This window comes from Schistocerca serialis, chromosome 10 (genome assembly GCF_023864345.2).
Source record: "Schistocerca serialis cubense isolate TAMUIC-IGC-003099 chromosome 10, iqSchSeri2.2, whole genome shotgun sequence".
Lineage (NCBI taxonomy): Eukaryota > Metazoa > Arthropoda > Insecta > Orthoptera > Acrididae > Schistocerca > Schistocerca serialis.
The window spans coordinates 177,103,987-177,123,414 of NC_064647.1; the positions used below are offsets into that span (position 1 = coordinate 177,103,987).

Sequence of the window (19,428 nt, forward strand, 5' to 3'; positions counted from 1 at the left end):
ATATAGGTGGGTAGATGACATTATAAAAAGTGCAAGAGCAACATGGATATTGCGGGAGGTGTCCATCCGACGCCGGATGTTGTGTCTGCCCGTGAGATAGTGTGCACGCGTGTGTATGTATGTATGTGTGTGTGTGTTTGTGTGTGTGTGTGTGTGTGTGTGTCTAGATGTTCTCACTCTGGTCGTGGCAGGTACGCCTCTGATTGGAAACCTGTTGTGCGTCTCCTCTTCCTTAACGAGCGAATTACCCGCAGCTACAATTATTGCCTCCAGCTCGCCGATTAGATAGCGTTCGGCACCGTTTCCAACACGTGACGGTCGCGCTTTAAAACGAGCCTCACACATTGTACACCTTTAGTGTCCTGGGCGTTGTCAACGCAACATCGCAGGTAAAGAAACGAGTCGCCATATTTTACTCCTAAGTGTGCACTTTCAGCACCTTCAAGTGTGTGGCGGAGAGTGCCTCACGCCCTGTGGTCCTTCTTTGTTCTAATCACGAGTAGCGCGTGAGAGGATCGATTGTCGATAAAGCTCCGCATGCCAACTAATTTCTCTGATTTTTAGCTCCTTGTTATATATGGAAAGAAGTAATATGAAAACTGACTCTTGTTGGAACATCTCCCGGAATTTCTACAGAAAATGATTTTTCCATTACGGGTGACCACAAACGTGTAGAACATTTTGAAAGAAATTTCTACTATTTGATTGTAAATTGCTGTTCATTTATTTCACACTGTCATGATTTCGGCCTTGTAGCCATTCTAAAGTGCAAGCTGAACGACGACAAAATGCCCGGCATGCCTTATACATCAGTTGATGTATGACTGACGTTGACTTCAGTTCATGTATGAACGTAATGAACGCAGTTTGCAGTAACGTACTGGCTGTCAAATGCGCACTACAGTGTGTTAACATTTATTCCCTGTGCAGAATTTCACCATTAATATGTCTATTTTGATATGTACTCATGTCTAGTAGTACTACCGGATATGTGTCATCTCGACCTTCAACTGACTCCCCGTCACAGACAATGAGAGACACCCCAATACCTGGACAGGTACAGCACAAAAGCGTACAGGCCGAACTCGTCTGTTGACTGACGTGTGTAATAGGCAGGTAGCTATCCAAGGCATCACACAGGAATTCCAAACTGCATCAGGATCCAGTGCAAGTACTATGACATTTAGGCGGGAGCTGAGAAAACTTGGATTTCATGGTCGAGTGGCTGCTCATGAGCCACACATCACGCCAGTAAATGCCAAACGACGCCTCGCTTGGTGTAAGGAGCGTAAACAATGGACGATTGAACAGTGGAAAAACGTTGTGTGGAGTGACGAATCACGGTACACAATGTGGCATCCGATGGTACGGTGCGGGTATGGCGAATGCCCAGTGAACGTCATCTGCCAGCGTGTGTAGTGCCAACAGTAAAATTCGGAGGCGGTGGTTTTATGGTGTGATCGTGTTTTCCATGTAGGGGGCTTGCACCCCTTGTTGTTTTGCGTGGCACTATCACAGCACAGGCCTACATTGACGTTTAAGCACCTTCTTACTTCCCACTGTTGAGGAGCAATGCGGGGATGGCGATTGCATCTTTCAATACGATCGACCACTGTTCATAATGGACGGCCTGTGGCAGAGTGGTTACACGACAATAACATCCCTGTAATGGACCGGCCTGCACAGAATCTGTCCTGAATCCTATAGAACAGCTTTGGGATGTTTTGGAACGCCGAATTCGTGCCACGCCTCATCGACCCACATCGATACCTCTCCTCAGTGCAGCACTCCGTGAAGAATGGGCTGCCATTCCCCAAGAAACCGTCCAACACCTGACTGAACGTATGCCTGCGAGAGTGGAAGCTGTCATCAAGGCTAAGGGTGGGCCAAGACCATATTGAATTCCATCGTTACCGATGGAGGGCGCCACGAAGTCATTTTCAGCCAGGTGTCCAGACACATAGTGCATTGCTAGAAGAGAGTCACAAATGTCAGTACTCTTAACACGGAGCGTAGGAAGAGCACATCGTCTACGTTCACGCTGGACGAGTGGGCACCACCTCAAACACAGGCAACCCACAACTACAATGTCACCCGTCCGACCAGCTCTGGACTGCGCTTCCAACTCTAAGCACCAACAACCAACCTCCTTGCCTCTCTCTGATAAACAACCAGCTCCACCAGTGACATCACAAGTCCAGGAGGCGGAAGTACTGCCAACCACTACATATAGTGCCAACCCTCGCACACCACGTATCTGTGAGCATTCAGATGGCCTTCAAGTTTTACCAAATCAATGCTCATATCATATTATGTAATTCCCTATATCATATTTAAAGGATATGGAGGGATATAGCGCCTGAGAATAACATCAGTATTTCCAAATTTCATTGTATTCTCCGGACCACTTACCTTCTCCAAACTCACGACGTCAGGGTATTGTACCAGAATATTCTTTCCCATAATAAAACTGATACAGTCATCTGGTACCACCATGCCAATAATTCTCATCTCTTTTTCGTTACACCTCATTTCCATCAATATTCGTTTCTTTATTCCAGTGGCATCTACGGCCTCAAATTCCTGCACTGGTAACCCTGGTACGCTCCTCTACCTATTTTTTTTATTGCCACGAAACGCGAGCCCTTTCGTTTCATATCGATATTGCTGGAAATAGTATCTACCATAAAATATCTACGAGTAACTATCCACAATGGCCTAAGTGGAATGACCACACAAAACAAATAGTAGGAAAAGCAGACGTCAGACTGAGAGTCACAAGAAGAAAAGATTTTTTTTTTTTTTGAGTCATCAGTATTCTGACTGGTCTGACGCGGTCCGCCACGAATTCCTCTCTTGTGCCAACATCCTCAACCCAGAGTATCACTTGCAACCTACATCCTCAAATATCTGCTGGATATTTGAGGATGCTAAGAGAGCTGCATGGTCACCGATGGTATCTGTTTTTCCGAACATGTCCGAAAGAACAGATACCATCTTCATATATAGTTGTCGAAGTTGTGGTTCGGATGCGCAGGAACTTTTGCAACATCGTGGTGGTATGGATGAAACGCCACTCTGGGATACCAGAAAATGAACACTGATACCCATGCTCAGAAAGTGGTTGTTCGGACTCGCAAGAGGAATGGTCGCAGATATCTAAAATCAAAGGCAGTCACTGGGTACTATTTCATCCCACAGTTCCAAAAGTACCATGGTATAGTAAAATATAACGAGTAGCTTCTCGACCGTTATAGCACCGCTGAAATTTGATCATCAGAAGTTCAACAAACACCTCTATAGGATAAGCCTAAGCGCCACGCTCCTAGGTGTTTGCGGAGAGGAAGAAGATCCAAACCATACATTTCTACAACGCCCTCGAAACACGTATCACATAAACGGCTTTGCAACTAATCTTCGGACTCGAGCAGCTTCAAACTTTTTTAGCATCCAACGATACTGCGATGTGTAAGCTACTGAAAGAGGTCATCAGCTGTGACAACACTAAAATGTAGCTTCCCGCACTGCTACTGGTACTTAGAATGCCAGGGGAATAACAAAGGTAAATTAACTGCCCATATCCCCACATCCTACTCTGCAGAATATGGAACGCTCAGCCTCTACATTTATGTCAAGATGTACCTCCCATGTATACGTTTGTGATACTGGTGTATTTATACCTGTGCCTCCAATACATGACTCTGGTTTTGTAAACTATTCGCCTGTTCTGTTTAGACGATACTTATGGACTTGTCCAAATATTCATTTCTCTATCCACAGCTTTTGAAACAATTCTCACAGGACATACGAACATTTAATTGTTAATTTAGAAATACAGGGTGTTTCCGTAAGGGCATGCAGGACATAGAGAATGCTCCACTGGACAATTTGAGGTAGGGAAACAGCAGTCGGAGAAACCAACTTAAGGAGATATGGAAGTAAACTTGTGTACCGCTTTTTCTAGGCTTACTGTTTCCCAGCTTATGTACATCAAACATGTGTCAAAGTTTACACGTACTTTTTTTTACGTGTACATTCTTTATTTCCTGCAAGGAAAAAAGGGGGACAAGCCTGAGTACTGGGAAGTCATGATGCAGGTTTTGTTCTACCCGACCATCTGAATGACCAGCTGTACTTGAACTTCGTGCAAAGAGTTCTACCTGAGTTGTTGGAGAACGTACTCTTGGCTGTTCGTGAGAGGATGTGGATACAACAGGATGGTGCGCCGCCTCACTTCATTTTGGATGTCCGCAACCATCTCAGTGCTGTATTTCCAGGTCGCTGGAGTGCAAGCTGAGGTCCCCTTCCATGGCCTGCGAGGTCACCTGACCTGAATTCCCTGAATTACTTTTATGTCGATATCTAAAGCCACATGCGTATGAGAGCCCAGTGGATACGGAGATGGAATTATTTGCCATAATTGTAGCTGCCTATGATATGATTCGATATACAGCAGGGATATTTCTCACGGTGCGTCAGATCTCGTTCGCCGATATCACGCCTGCATTGAGGTTGATGGCCGTCAGTTTCAGCACGGCTGGTAAGGTACAGAACAAGTGGCACGTTCAGTGTGTCAGTGATGGTATTTTTATTTAACTGTAACTAATGTAAATAAAAATTGTACACAGTAACGTGATTTTATTCGTATTATCTTCGTAAGCTGGCTTCTCCGACCCCAGGTTCGCTGCCTCAAATTGTTGAATGGAACATAGAATGTTCCGTCAAATTTTTGTACGCTATTATGGAAACAGCTTGTGTAGACGTTAATGTGAACTGAACTGGGGATATCCCAAAAGTGTACAAATGGTGATTTACCAGTGACGCTTCCTCTTTGTATGTAAAGAAAGTGCTGTAAAAACTCTTACGTTATTTGATTTTCACACAGCTGAGCAAAACTGAACGTACTCAGACAGTTCCCTCTTTACTTATTCTGATCATCACTAAACTGACACACAATATTTATAGGGCAACGCATCCTGACTTTCAACAATCCCTACAAAAGAACGGCCCTGACTAACAATAACCTATACCTTTCATGAATCACTTACCTCACAAAAATCTTCATTACTCGAACTACTGCAATACAGCGAGCGCCAAAACTGCCAGCTAAATAAAAGATTCTAACTAAGGAAGGCACTAACTACTGATAGGCATAGCAAATGAAAGATTTTGATAGAGAACAAACAATGTATTTACCTTAATAGTGTTCAAAAGTCATAATGTATACAGGGTGTTACAAAAAGGTAAGGCCAAAATTTCAGGAAACATTCCTCGCACACAAATAAAGAAAAGATGTTATGTGGACATGTGTCCGGAACCGCTTAATTTCCATGGTAGAGCTCATTTTGGTTTCGTGCACCTACGCTCAATGGAGCACGTTATCATGATTTCATACGTTTACCTGTGCTGCTAGAACATGTGCCTTTACAAGTACGACACATGTGGTTCATTCACGATGGAGCTCCAGCACATTTCAGTCGAAGTGTTCGTACGCTTCTCAACAACAGATTCGGTGACCGAAGGATTGGTAGAGGAGGACCAATTCCGTGGCCTCCACGCTCTCCTGACCTCAACCCTCTTGACTTTCATTTATGGGGGCATTTGAAAGCTCTTGTCTACGCAACCCCGGTACCAAATGTGGAGACTATTCGTGCTCGTATTGTGGACGGCTGTGATACAATACGCCATTCTCCAGGGCTGCATCAGCGCATCGGGGATTCCATGCGACGGAGGGTGGATGCATGTATCCTCGCTGACGGAAGACATTTTGAACATTTCCTGTAACAAAGTGTTTGAAGTCACGCTGGTACGTTCTGTTGCTGTGTGTTTCCATTCCATGATTAATGTGATTTGAAGAGAAGCAATAAAATGAGCTCCACATGGAAAGTAAGCGTTTCCGGACACATGTCCACATAACATATTTTCTTTCTTTGTGTTTGAGGAACGTTTCTTGAAAGTTTGGCCGTACCTTTTTGTAACACCCTGTATATCAGTTCATGACATCCAGTCAAAAAAATTCCTTTTTCTGACGGACACATGTCCAGATCGTCCGCTCGTAGTACCTATCAAAGCGTTGGCATCTCTCTCCCCACATCCGCCAGTCCTGCCGGCTCACCTCCAACTGCCCAACGCTACGCACTCTTCACATCCAACTGCCCAACACTACACAAGCGAATATTCCAACAATGAGTCCAACCAGCCACAGACTGCATACAGCGCAGTCAGCGATTTTCATACAGAGCACTACGTGGCGTTATCAACATAAAAACCTAAACAACCTACTTACATAGCAGAAAAAGGAAATTTGTAAGACTGGATGTCATGAACTGATACATATATATTATGACTCTTGAACACTATTAAGGTAAATACATTGTTTGTTCTCTATCAAAATCTTTCATTTGCTAACTATGCCTATCGGTAGTTGGTGCCTTCAGTAGGTAGAATCTTTTATTTATCTGGCAGTTTTGGCGCTCGCTGTATTGCGGTAGTCCGAGTAACGACGATTTTTGTGAGGTAAGTGATTCATGAAACGTATTGGTTATTGTTAGTCAGGGCCGTTCTTTTGTAGGGATTATTGAAAGTCAGATTGCGTTGCGCTATAAATATTGTGTGTCAGTTTAGTGATGATCAGACCAAGTAAAGAGAGATCTGTCTGAGTACGTTCTGTTTTGCTCAGCTGTGTGAAAATCAAATAACGTAAGAGTTTTACCAGCACTGTCATTCTTAGCATACAATGGGGAAGTTTCACCGGTTCTTACTATGTTCCACAGAAGGATTTTTATAGTATACTACCGGTGTATCTCTTGTGTTCCATTTTAGTCTCGTTTTCGTATACTCTAGTTGTAAATCTTGTTTCATGTCAGATCAGTCCTCTGTTAATCCTGCGTTGCGTCGTATCAGGGTACGACTTCATATTGTCTACCATGAATTGACAAAACCACTTGTAATATAATACGAGGGCTATCCACAAAGTACATTACGTTTTGGAATTAAAAATAAATAAAGTATTGGAATTTTTTTTTATTATATACAGATGAAAGCCACACTTAAATACTACTTTTCTACATAGTTGCCATTTAAATTAAGGCACTTATCGTAGCGATGGACGAGCTTGGAAATACCTTCGTCGTAAAATTCGGCCCCCTGCGCCTTCAACCACGTGGTTACCTCTTCTCGAAGCTGTGCGTCGTCATCAAAACGCTGCATAGCCAACCACTTCTTCATTGCTGGGAATAAGTGGAAGTCGCTCGGTGCCAGGTCGGGACTGTACGGCGGATGAGGAAACAACTTCCACTTGAAAGATTCGAGAACTTCACGAGTGGCATTTGCCGTGTGGGCCCCGGGCATTGTCGTGAATCAGCAAGATCTTTGAGCCCAGCTTTCCCCTGCGCTTGTTTTGTATTGCTCTTCTGAGGTTGTGCAGAGTTTGGCAATACCTTTGAGAGTTTATTGTAGTGCCTCTTTCCATGATATCCACAAAAATCACACCTTTTCTGTCCCAAAAGACAGTCGCCATCACCTTCCTTGCCGACATTGTCTGCATGCATTTCTTGGATTTTGGGGAGGGGGGGGGGATTTGTGTGCCCCCACAGCACTGACTGCAATTTTGTCTCGCAGTTCACATGCTTAACCCATGTTTCGTCACCAGTAACGATGCGATCAAGTAATGAGTCGCCATCTTTCTCGTAAGCGTCCAAAAACGTTAACGCTGCAGCCATTCGCTGATTTTTGTGAATCTCTGTCAAGATTTTTGGTATCCATCTTGCACAAAACTTGTGGTAACCATGCTTTTCGGTAATGATTTCGTGCAACAAACTTCGTGAAATTTGTGGAAAACTCATAGAGAGTTCCGTTATTGTAAAATTACGGTTTTCACGGACCGCGGCATCGACTTTTTCGACAAGTTCGGCAGTCACTATGCTGGGTCTTCCACTTCGCTCTTCGTCGTGACCGTTAGTTCGGGCATTTTTAAATTTTATGACCCACTGACGCACTCCACCTTCAGTGATTATGTTGTCCCCATACACTTCTCAAAGATGCCGATAGATTTCTATCGGTGTACTGTTTTTCGCAGTCAGAAGCCTTATTACAGAACGCACTTCACACTTCGCGGCATTTTCAATTAACGCTGACATTTCAAACTGTCACAGTAGCTCAACGGAGTACAGCACGAACCTCTCACTAGCACGGCAGGATGCCGACTAAACGGCGGAATGCCATGACACCAAGATGGCCGCGCTAGCCCCGCCCCTAACGGACACAAACGAAAACGTAATGTTCTTTGTGGATAGCCCTCGTATCTCCTGTGATTGTCTGGCCGGGCACGACCCGAAATCCAATTAAGAGAGCTAAGCTACTTGCTCACCAACCAGCTACCCTAGCGACCAGCTGCTCACGGTGTGTTGTGTGTGTGTTCCCGCAGCATGTTGGCGACGTGTCTAGCGCTGTCGGCCGTGTACCTGCTGCTGCCTGCTGTCGTGGGGGACCGCTGCGGACACAACGTGGTGCCACTGTCGATATTTGAGGGCAAACCCTGCCAGCTGCGCCTCACCAGGGGTGAGTAGGCCTACCGCACCAGCGTTGCACCTGTAGTGGTCGTAGTAAAGAAATGAGGGAGGAGGAGGATATTGGTGATTAACGTCCCGTCGACAACGAGGTCATTAGAGACGGAGCACAAGTTCGGATTAGGGAAGGATCGGGAAGGAAATCGGCCCTGCCCTTTCAAAGGAACCATCCCGGCAGTTGCCTGAAATGATCTAGGGAGATCACGGAAAACCTAAATCATGATGGCCGGACGCGGGATTGAATCGTCGTCCTCCCGAATGCGAGTCCAGTGTGCTAACCACTGCGCCACCTCGCTCGGTCAGTAAGGAAAGGAGGACCCGTCAGACACTGTTGACTGCGAGACCTCGAGGACTTGTCTACAGGGTGTTACAAGTGTACCCGTGGAGGCCCATCAGCTGCTGATAGTGGCTGCACACGCTGTACATGGTACAGAAACAACTGGTTCTCCCGTAGCACTCTCCATACAGTGACGTGGTCAACGTTACCTTGTACAGCACAACTTCTCTGACGCTGACATTAGGGTTATCGTCAACTGCACGAAGAATTTCTTCGTCCATTGCAGGTGTCCTCGTCGTTCTAGGTCTTCCCCAGTCGCGAGTCATAGGCTGGAATGTTCCGTGCTCCCTAAGACGCCGATCAATTGCTTCGAACGTCTTCCTGTCGGGACACCTTCGTTCTGGAAATCTGTCTCGATACAAACGTACCGCGCCACTGCTATTGCCCCGTGCTAATCCATACATCAAATGGGCATCAGCCAACTCCGCATTTGTAAACATTGCACTGACTGCAAAACCACGTTCGTGATGAACACTAACCTGTTGATGCTACGTACTGATGTGCTTGATGCTAGTACTGTAGAGCAACGAGTCGCATGTCAACACAAGCGCCGAAGTCAACGTTACCTTCCTTCAATTGGGCCAACTGGCGGTGAATCGAGGAAGTACAGTACATACTGACAAAACTAAAATGAGCTCTAACATGGAAATTAAGCGTTTCCGGACACATGTCCACATAACATCTTTTCTTTATTTGTGTGTGAGGAATGTTTCCTGAAAGTTTGGCCGTACCTTTTTGTAACACCCTGTATACTCTGTTCATCATATGAAAAAACCTCTCCGCCCCGATATCTGAATGGTCAGCGTAACGGGTTGCCGTCCTCCGGGCCCGGGTTCGATTCCCGGCTGGGTCGGAGATTTTCTCCGCTCAGGGACTGGGTGTTGTGTTGTCTTCATCATCATTCCATCCCCATCCTGCGCGCACGTCGCCCACTGTGGCGTCGAATGCACCAAGGCGGCCGGACCTGCCCCGCAAGGGGCCTCCCGGCCAATGACGCCAAAAGCTCATTTCCATTTCCAGAGCAATAAACCTCATGTAAGCATTACGCTGTGTATTCTTCCCCGTTTGCTGGAACTTCATTGGATTTCGTTTCACGTGGAGCGGAAGCCAAGCTGTCTCGAGTACAGCTACGTCCGACAATGAGGGTATGTTTTATGCTTTACCGGCGCATTTAACCTGGAGATCACTAGCCAGCAACCTGGTCCAACTAACCTGCAGTGATGTGAACAGTTCTAGTAAAGGTGTAAAAAGAGACGAGCAGAGGTCAATATAGTCTTTAATGTCATTTAATTTTTCAACAGAAGGAAATAATATAAGGTAAAACACAGGCGATGCACTTCTTAGGTGACCAGACGGAAAACATAAGACGCTCTCTACCTTAGATAACATAGTATTGTAATTAAAATCAAGAGTGATGAAAATTCCTGACTTTAGGAAGCGTAATTTTTCTGTGTGAGTTATGGGTTCCATTTGAAGCCGCTGAAAGTATTACAGTCAGTCGTCTGGTAATCTCTGTGATACGTCCGATCAACCCGCTGGGCTGTCCGGTGATTAGGATTGTGGAAAGGGCCAAATAAGGTTGGGGTCAGTTTCACCTTAAAATTGTAATTCATTGTAATTTAATGACACATTTACAACCAAAGGGGCACATAGTCGAACGTTTACGAGTCTCAAACTCCAAATCTTTCACGGCTGAAGGCCTCCAAACCAGAAATCTTAAAAATCAACCAGATAAAAATTCAGTTAAAATAGCAAATAAAATAATTAAAATACATACATATATATCACAGCTAGGTGGAAAGCCTCAAGGCAAAAGTACATAGAACAAACATATGCAAGGTGCAATACAAACGGCTGAAGGTGTAACGCCGGAAATGCATATCCTCCTATTTCCATCTATTGTACTGTAAATTTTTTCCTTATTTTGTTACCTGAATATATGACATTTCTGTGCCCTTATATATTGTAATTGTTTTACTATTTGTATATATATATTTGTGCATTTATGTCGATGTATAATTCATTTGTTGTGTAAAGATTATTTGTATTTATACGCTGGGTCTGGCCTAGGGAAAACTATACTATCGAACGAATACATCGATAGGTCGTGTGGAGAACGAAAGTGTTTAGGATCTTTGGTAGTGTGAACTCTGTCGCGTGGAGCGCGGGCAGAGAGGGAGTCTGGCTGGAGTAGCGAGTGGAGCAGGTGTGTAGTGTGAAGCTCCCGCGAGTTGCCGCGCTTTCGGGGTTTGGCAGCATGTAATTGCGCTCGACTTGCGATGATAGTTTCTGACATGGTGTCGCGGACGGGAAGCATTAGCTGGCGCACATCAAGAGCCCGTTTCGTCTGGTGACCGTGTCGAGAAGAAGGCGCGCCAACATCCAGCTTCTGCAACAGCGACGGCCGACAATGAGTGACTGTCGCCACCTCCTCGATCGACGGCTTCAAACCCTCAATCAACCAACAAGGAAGACTAAAAGTACGTACAGTTTCAGAACTGTATGGCAGACCTCAGCTTTTCGAATTGTTCCATTTGCCTCGCAAAATTACAGCAACTTAGCATGAACCTTTGTTGCTCATTGTCCCAATTGCATTGCCAAGCAGGGTCTCTTCCTTTTCCGAAATGGACCCGAGTGTCGTTGAAATTCAAACGCCAGCATTAAAGTAATATCATTCCATTTCACTGCTTTAATTTCAAAGTTCAGTTAAGGTATTCATAGCTGGCTACAATATTTAGATTACACGAGCACAAATTAAGAGTGCGAGTTTTGTTAGCATATTTTAGCTTACCTGTGACTGCAGCTCAGCTTGGTACGTACTAAATTTTACTATTGTTAATTGTTCAGAATCATTTAATTCAAGTTCAAAGTTAAATCTCTTGTTTCTAAATTGCGTAGAGTCAAGTTGCTTTTGAAATGGTTGTTGAGGTAGTCCAAGACTAACCGTATTTTACTGGATTTCGATGTGCTTCAGAAAGAAAGCTCACTATTAACTTCAGTCACTAAATTAACTTTCGATTTTCCGGTTTTATTAATTCTTTTGCTAAATTAAGTCAGAGTGTAGCGAAATTTATTACTTCTGACAAACTTTCAGTTTTCACACTACACGTGTCAACCTTCAGTTGCCACGCTTCTAGTGCTAATTCTAGTGCTATTTCTGTTACTATAGTAATTGTCCTTAGGACTGGCGACCGTGATTTCCCCCAAATCTCAAATATCTAATTACAGCTAGTTAATTGTTAACGTAACGGCCGCACATTTACTTTCTTTATTAACTTTACCCCTTTTCAAAATTAATTTCCACCAGTTTCTTTGGCATTTTTCCTATCATTTAGATGTAACCCTTTCCTCCCTCTTTACCGACAGATTAACTTCGGTGACGATTGCTTTCCCAAATTTCCATTAGGTACACGCGGTTTAATTTTTCACTGTCATTAAGGTCGATAAGTGAGGGGGAGGTTACAAAGGCCACAATTACATTTCGAAATTATAAAATGTATTACCATAATCTTTTAAGACAGAAGGCCGAAATGTTTTGGCTTAAGGGGAAATTTTGAGAATAAGGCTTCAAGCGGCTGAAGGCCCACAGCTGATTTTCCAAAAATTCAAAAATACCTTAATCTATAAATTTTCAATGGTCGAATGCACACAAAATGAAAAAGCAACGCAACGACAATAACTAAATTTAAGAATAAGGTTTTAAGCAGCTGAAGGCCCACAACTGATTTACATAAATTGATTTACACATAATAAAATTTTTTTAAAACATTGTAATAGATTACCAACAGACCATTAAACACCCATGAAAAGGACAGTATAGACAACGGCACTCAGACGCCTCCATGGGGGCAGGGGGGTGGGGCTGCCCCAAAAACATTAACATTCACTTAGTTGAGACAGGTAGTGGGCCCAACTACACTTGATCCTTCGGTAACCCAACTAAGAGACAGTCACAGACCAATCGACCAAACGACTTGCTCGCCACTAATCGGTATATAAAAACTCAAAGGCCAAACTCTTATGGACGTAATTATCCACAAGGAAATATGTATTAAGCTGTCAAAACTACACACCTTGTTGGACAGCAACAACAGGTGAGCCGGCCGCGGTGGTCTCGCGGTTCTAGGCGCGCAGTCCGGAACCGCGCGGCTGCTACGGTCGCAGGTTCGAATCCTGCCTCGGGCATGGATGTGTGTGATGTCCTTAGGTTAGTTAGGTTTAAGTAGTTCTAAGTTCTAGGGGACTGATGACCACAGCTGTTAAGTCCCATAGTGCTCAGAGCCATTTGAACCATTTTGAACAACAGGTGAGGAAAGGGCGCTGCCTGAAATTACGTTAGTGGCCAGGAACACTAACGGCCACAAGGCAGAAAATTCCGCTTGTACACTTGAATTGGAAATAAGGTAATATAGTTAACTTCACCAAAAAAGAGCACTGCCTGAATTTACGTCAGTGGCCAGGGCAGGTAACCAGAACACTAACAGCCACAAGGCAGGAAGTTCCGCTGGTGCACTTGAATTGTAGTGAACCAATATAGTTAACTCAACCGCACAGCGGCTCGATTTCACCACTACAAACACTCGGTGTTGCTCAGAGGAAAAGCTCCCCAACAGCGAACCACCAAAACGAACAACATTGAACGGACGTGGCTTGGGTGCTTAACACACCACTCAACTTTGATGTCCGGGGCGGTGAGCCACGAAGCTCGTAGCGATCGGACAGCTCCACACACGCTCCGACACTGTGCTGGGACCGCCAGCGGACCTAGCCGACTGCATCGCACGGAGATATCCTCCCTGGTCCGCACGAACCGACCAGCTCCCACAGACCCCCTAGCCGGAAACTATATGCACAAGACCAAAGATGGAACACGGTGCAAATATCGATACACATCGCTGCTGCCACAAGTAGAAGGAGGAAGAACCATGGCATAACTGCAACAACAACGGGAAACCAAACACAGGTCGACAGCCAAGTTCAAGAAAACGCATAGTTGGGAGTGAGCACGGCTCTCTCTGAACTCCTTCTATATTGGACTCCGAGGAATACATTTACTTCTATGCTGATAACAAGGCGATCAGCAACAGAATCCCAAGCCACCAAAAAGTCCACGTTTCCTCCTCTTTTGTGACGGTCTGTTCCACATTTCGCCACCGTTCGGCAGTGACGTGTCAGAAAGCTTCGAGCATTAGTTCCATTACGTTTGGCAGCTTAAATGTCTTGTTATTTCTCACGAAAAATCCCTGAACTTGGCTCCATGTTAGTTGCATTGGGTTCATATTGCAGTGTTAAGGAGCCAAGTGTGAAAACCGGCATTTGTACCGTGTGTTCGACACCTTGAAAATTATAGTTTTCCATGTTTCTACGACGCTTATCACTCTGGCCCGTGTGAGACTACATCTTCCCACGAAACAATTGGCATATTCGAACAGAAAATCATATTTTTCATTTTTCTCCAAAACATTTAATTGTGTAATGTTTTCTCGACTTCAACAATCTTTTACAAAATTTAGATGATTAAGAATTGTATTGGCAATGAAACCCAGAATTTTGCATGAAAATGATGGTTAAATATGAGCTAATTACCGTATATTTGATAAATTTCATATTTAAATGATTTAGGTATTCAAATCGAAAAAAAGACTTTAACGAACTTTTTTCTTCTTTTTAATTTTTTTCCGTTTTTTCTTTTTGTTTCTCATTTTTTGTTTCTTTGTTTTTTATTTATTATTCTTTTTCCTTTTTTAAGAGAACCGGTCCACTTTTTACTGTTTTTTCTTTTCCTTTTTGTTTTTTATTCTTTCGTTCTTTTCACGGTGATCGGACGAGAACCCGTGTATTTATTTCTTTTTTTGTTCTTTCTTTTTCAAAAAATTGCTCAAATGGCTCTGAGCACTATGGGACTTAACATCTATGGTCATCAGTCCCCTAGAACTTAGAACTACTTAAACCTAACTAACCTAAAGACATCACACAACATCCAGTCATCACGAGGCAGAGAAAATCCCTGACCCCTTTCTTTTTCAAATTTGTCCCGAATTGGAACCACATCCTGTTACCTAGTGCTCTTTTAAGAGAAAACTAATTCCATTTCCTCTTCTCGATCAACTATTAAAAATGAATGAGACCAGTCTGTGAATCATCGAATCTCGAGTGCCAGACTGAAAGATCAGGTGAAAGAATGGGAAGGGCTCACCACCAGAAAAAATTAAGTGTGATGTAGTACCACATACGCATGATGTAATGCTGCTGAGAAGAAACTTGCAAAGAGTTCACGATGTTTGTCACTATTTTTGCCAGATGCAAGTCAAATAAACAAGTCCATCATGAATTTGCCACTCGATGAGGGCGTAGACGGCACGGCCTAACAGCGACACAGAAATATTGTGCTTTGCAGGCGGAAAATATTGAAAGTCAAGTGCAACGACACTGTCAGTGGGCCAGTGTAGTTCGAGTGCTGAGAGCCTTCAGTAACTGGCAAGTCCTTCCTCCACACATGTGGAACAGCGCGACACTGGAGGCGGTGTTCCCTGGTATCGGTCACGCCGCACCTGCCACAGTTGGGGGAGGCAAGGAGGTGGATGTCGGCTAAACGCTGGTTGGTGGGCAGTGTAGTACTGACAACTTTGTACCACAACGCAGACACACCGGACGACAAGACACTCTTATTGACATCTGACCACACCAGCTTCCAGATCACAATAGGTAGACAGACTGCCAATTTATGAACCGGAAGTCGTCCCATCAAGTCGATGTAGGGTCGCCGTGCTGTCCTACATGATGAATCTGTGGCCGTGCAGAGAACGTAACTTCCGTTGAGGATGTATTCTTTTTTGAATCGCCGCCCACCAGCTCACACGATTTTCAACCTATAACGTTACCGAGTATGCAACGCATACGATTAAATATGCCGTGCCTTTTTTTATTACGTAATGTTTCTCAAGACATGTCAAAGCAGATTTCTGTCTATAATCTTATGGAAAACATTAACACTTGTTTCTCGCTATTAACGGTGTTCCACGCACGTGTTTCACCTTGGGTCAAAAAGGAGTGTCATCCGTTTTCACGTTACTTATGAACAGTGAGACAATCAGAGCATAAGTAACGTTTACAGTGACTGTACACGATTTTTGAAATGAAAATTACGTGGCTGTTAATACCCAGAATGTCTTAAAGTTTCATCTAGAGTGACATAGTAGGCCCACTATGGTATCTAATACATAAATAGGACCTACCTCTAAGAGCGGAACAACACCAGTGAACGAGAGCTGCGGCTACTAACCAATCGCCGACCGGAGTGGCCGAGCGGTTCTAGGCGCTACGGTTTGGAACCGCGCGACTGCTACGGTTCCAGGTTCGAATCCTGCCTCGGGCATGGATGTGTGTGATGTCCTTAGGATAGTTAGGTTTAAGCAGTTCTAAGTTCTATGGGACTGATGACCACAGCAGTTAAGTCTCATAGTACTCAGAGCCATTTGAACATTTTCCTAACCAATCATCCCGTTTGTTTGTTTACATCAGGCTTATTCCTATGATGAACCAAGTATAGTATTATGTGGACACTATATCGTGGTAGTTTCATGTGGGGAGCGTTTTCAACTATGGTTGCGTTAGCTAATGGTAGAGGTCATGCCTAAAATAGCACTGCCAACTGCAGCAAACAATTGCGCTGTAGCCACTACCAAAAGCTTTGTATACTACAATTTGCTTTGTGCTGTGAATGGCTTCATTTTTTTCTTATTTTGAAATGGGTCAAAAGATTAATCCTGGTGCATAAAGGTATTCGAATGCTACTCTCACTAGGAATCAGGGTTCGTTATGACCGTTATGTCAGCTTTGATTTCGTTTGCCCCATCTGTTCCTTTTCCTCGAACATGTCCACGTCCTCAACACCTCTTGCTGACTTGATCACCCTCATCCCATGGTTGCTCCTCTTCTCTCCAACCCCCACCCGCTGGCGCGCCTTCAGCGTTGTGTCCCCCCTACCCTCCACCTCTACACCCTCCACCTCCTTTCCCGAGGTGGCTTCCATCAACTCCCCCTCCCGGATGATGTCCTCTCTCCCTCCATTTATCCCTCCTATCAACTATGATCCTTACCTCCACCTCACCCCCTTCCATACATCTGGTTTTTTCTCCACCTACCCACTCATTGCCTCCTTTCTCTCCCCCTGAGTCCTTTTTATTTCCCCTCCACTGTCTTCCCCACTCCTTTCACCCAGCTGCCCTGCTCCCCCCCCTTTTTCTGTGCCCTCTCCCTCCATCTTCTGCCCTCTTCCTCCTCCCCCCCCCCTCCTTTCATCTGTCCAGGTCCTGCCGCGGCCCCCCATACCCATATACCTTCGTACTGTTTTCTGTGCACTGTTTTCTGTGAGTGTTCAGTGTTGTGTGTCCCCTTTTTACAGTGCTGCGAACAGAAACCAGACTGTCGCCGTATTTTTTAATTGTGCTTGTCTGTTTCCTAAGTTTTTTTAATCAGCATTACTGACCTGTTTGTTTTTTCTGTTTTCTTCACAACTTTTTCGCCATGTACCAGTTTTAAACAGTCACCGTTTTATTACCTCTTTTTATTGTTATGTCTCCTCATTATGTTTTTTAACTTTATCTGTAGGCTGTTGAGCGACATATTACGCTGCTCCGAGCCCCCCCCCCTTGGGGGAGGGGGAAATCGAAATACAATAAAGAAAAACAATTTGTTTTCGTGAAAGCACATATCGCAGAAGTAAGGTGGCAGCCCTTCGAGAGGGAGGCGGGTCTTACTTCCCTGCACCGCCCCTCACCCCTCGGACAGCGGCCGCGGTGGTCTAGCGGTTCTAGGCGCGCAGTCCGGAACCGCGCGACTGCTACGGTCGCAGGTTCGAATTCTGCCTCGGGCATGGATGTGTGTGATGTCCTTAGGTTAGTTAGGTTTAAGTAGTTCTAAGTTCTAGGGGACTGATGACCACAGCAGTTAAGTCCCATAGTGCTCAGAGTCAGCCCTCGGACAGTCCTCGCTTGTTTACGGTCGCGCCCGACTGCCACGATATGCCGTCCGCATAATAACGTCATAGAAACGCATTTCTTGCGACACGATCGGTCAGAGCTTGCTGGCTGTGTTTCATTTCTTATGTATATCTGAACGCCACAGGGAAAAAGGAGATGGTCAGTTTTTGGCTGGAACTGAGTTGTTGGCATCATTCGTTTGAAAAAGAACGAACAGTTGGTAACGGTAAGCAGTTTCTACTGATATGTTGAAAAGAACTAATAAGTGGGTCAAAAACGAATATTTTGCTTCTGGATGCTGTACCGAGTTGTTGTTTCCGTTTTCTGCACAGTATTACAGTTCTCCCAGTTAGTACCCATAACATCATATCTCACAGCTGATGGCTGGATCGGTCGTCAAAATATTGTGCAGAAAATGGAAGGACAAATTAGCAGAAGACCCAGAAGTGTACCGTCAATCAGTGACATCGAGAAAGTCTGAGAGAGCAGGTCCATAAATCAGTGACATCGAGAAAGTCTGAGAGAGCAGGTCCATAAATCAGTGACATCGAGAAAGTCTGAGAGAGCAGGTCCATAAATCAGTGACATCGAGAAAGTCTGAGAGAGCAGGTCCATAAATCAGTGACATCGAGAAAGTCTGAGAGAGCAGGTCCATAAATCAGTGACATCGAGAAAGTCTGAGAGAGCAGGTCCATAAATCAGTGACATCGAGAAAGTCTGAGAGAGCAGGTCTATAAATCAGTGACATCGAGAAAGTCTGAGAGAGCAGGTCCATAAATCACTTGCAGTTTTACACACAGTGCTAGGCGCTGCCTGATTTAGAGCAACGAGTGACCCCACTGTACTGTGGGTGACTAGAAACGATTGAGTTAGAGTGATGAATGACGCTATACCCAGTGGCAACCCAGTGGAAGGGTTTGGGTTTTTCGAATGCCTGGAGATGCAGTGCCAGCAGTGAAATATGGAGGACGAAGTGTTACGTCGTGGGGATGTTTTTCGTATTTGGCGTTAAAGTAAATGCTAAATGCGGAAACATTGATTGATTCGCGGGAGGGGACCAAACAGCGACGTCATCTGTCGCATCGCATTAGGGAGGGATGGAAAAGGAAGTCGGCTGTGCCCTTTCAAAGGAACTGTCACGGAACTTGCGTCAAGCGATTTAGGGAAATCGTGGAAAACCTAAATCAATATGGCCGGACATGGGTTTGAATCGTTGTCCTCTCGAATGCGAGTCCAGTGTACAAACCATATCGCCACCTCGCTCGGTAAATGCGCGGAAGGATATGAACATATTTTAAGGCATTGAGTGCTTTTACCAATAGAGGAACAGTTGGAAGACGATGAAAGTTTGTATCACTATGACGATGAACCGTGTTATAAAGCAACTGATTGTGGACAATAACGTTCCTGAAATGAAGTCACCTGCCGAAAGCCCCAACATGAATCCAATGGAGCGTCCAGCATCACTGTCTGCTCTGGTACCGGCTGTTGAGGGAGAATAGAGCGACATTCCTCCACAGACATACAGACATGTAATTGGAAG

The 19,428-nt window shown here is 44.7% G+C and overlaps 1 protein-coding gene across 1 annotated transcript in view; it reads left to right on the plus strand.

The window, feature by feature from the left end:
- The first annotated feature begins 358 nt into the window (after positions 1 to 358).
- The window catches only part of LOC126425095 (peroxidase-like), a 151,546-nt gene continuing 132,476 nt past the window's right edge, over positions 359 to 19,428 (plus strand). Inside the window, exons 1-2 of the mRNA XM_050088013.1 lie at positions 359 to 389; positions 8,426 to 8,559. Of these exons, the coding sequence (XP_049943970.1) occupies positions 8,427 to 8,559 (133 nt within the window). The 5' untranslated portion in view covers positions 359 to 389; position 8,426. The remainder of the gene's footprint in view (positions 390 to 8,425; positions 8,560 to 19,428) is intronic.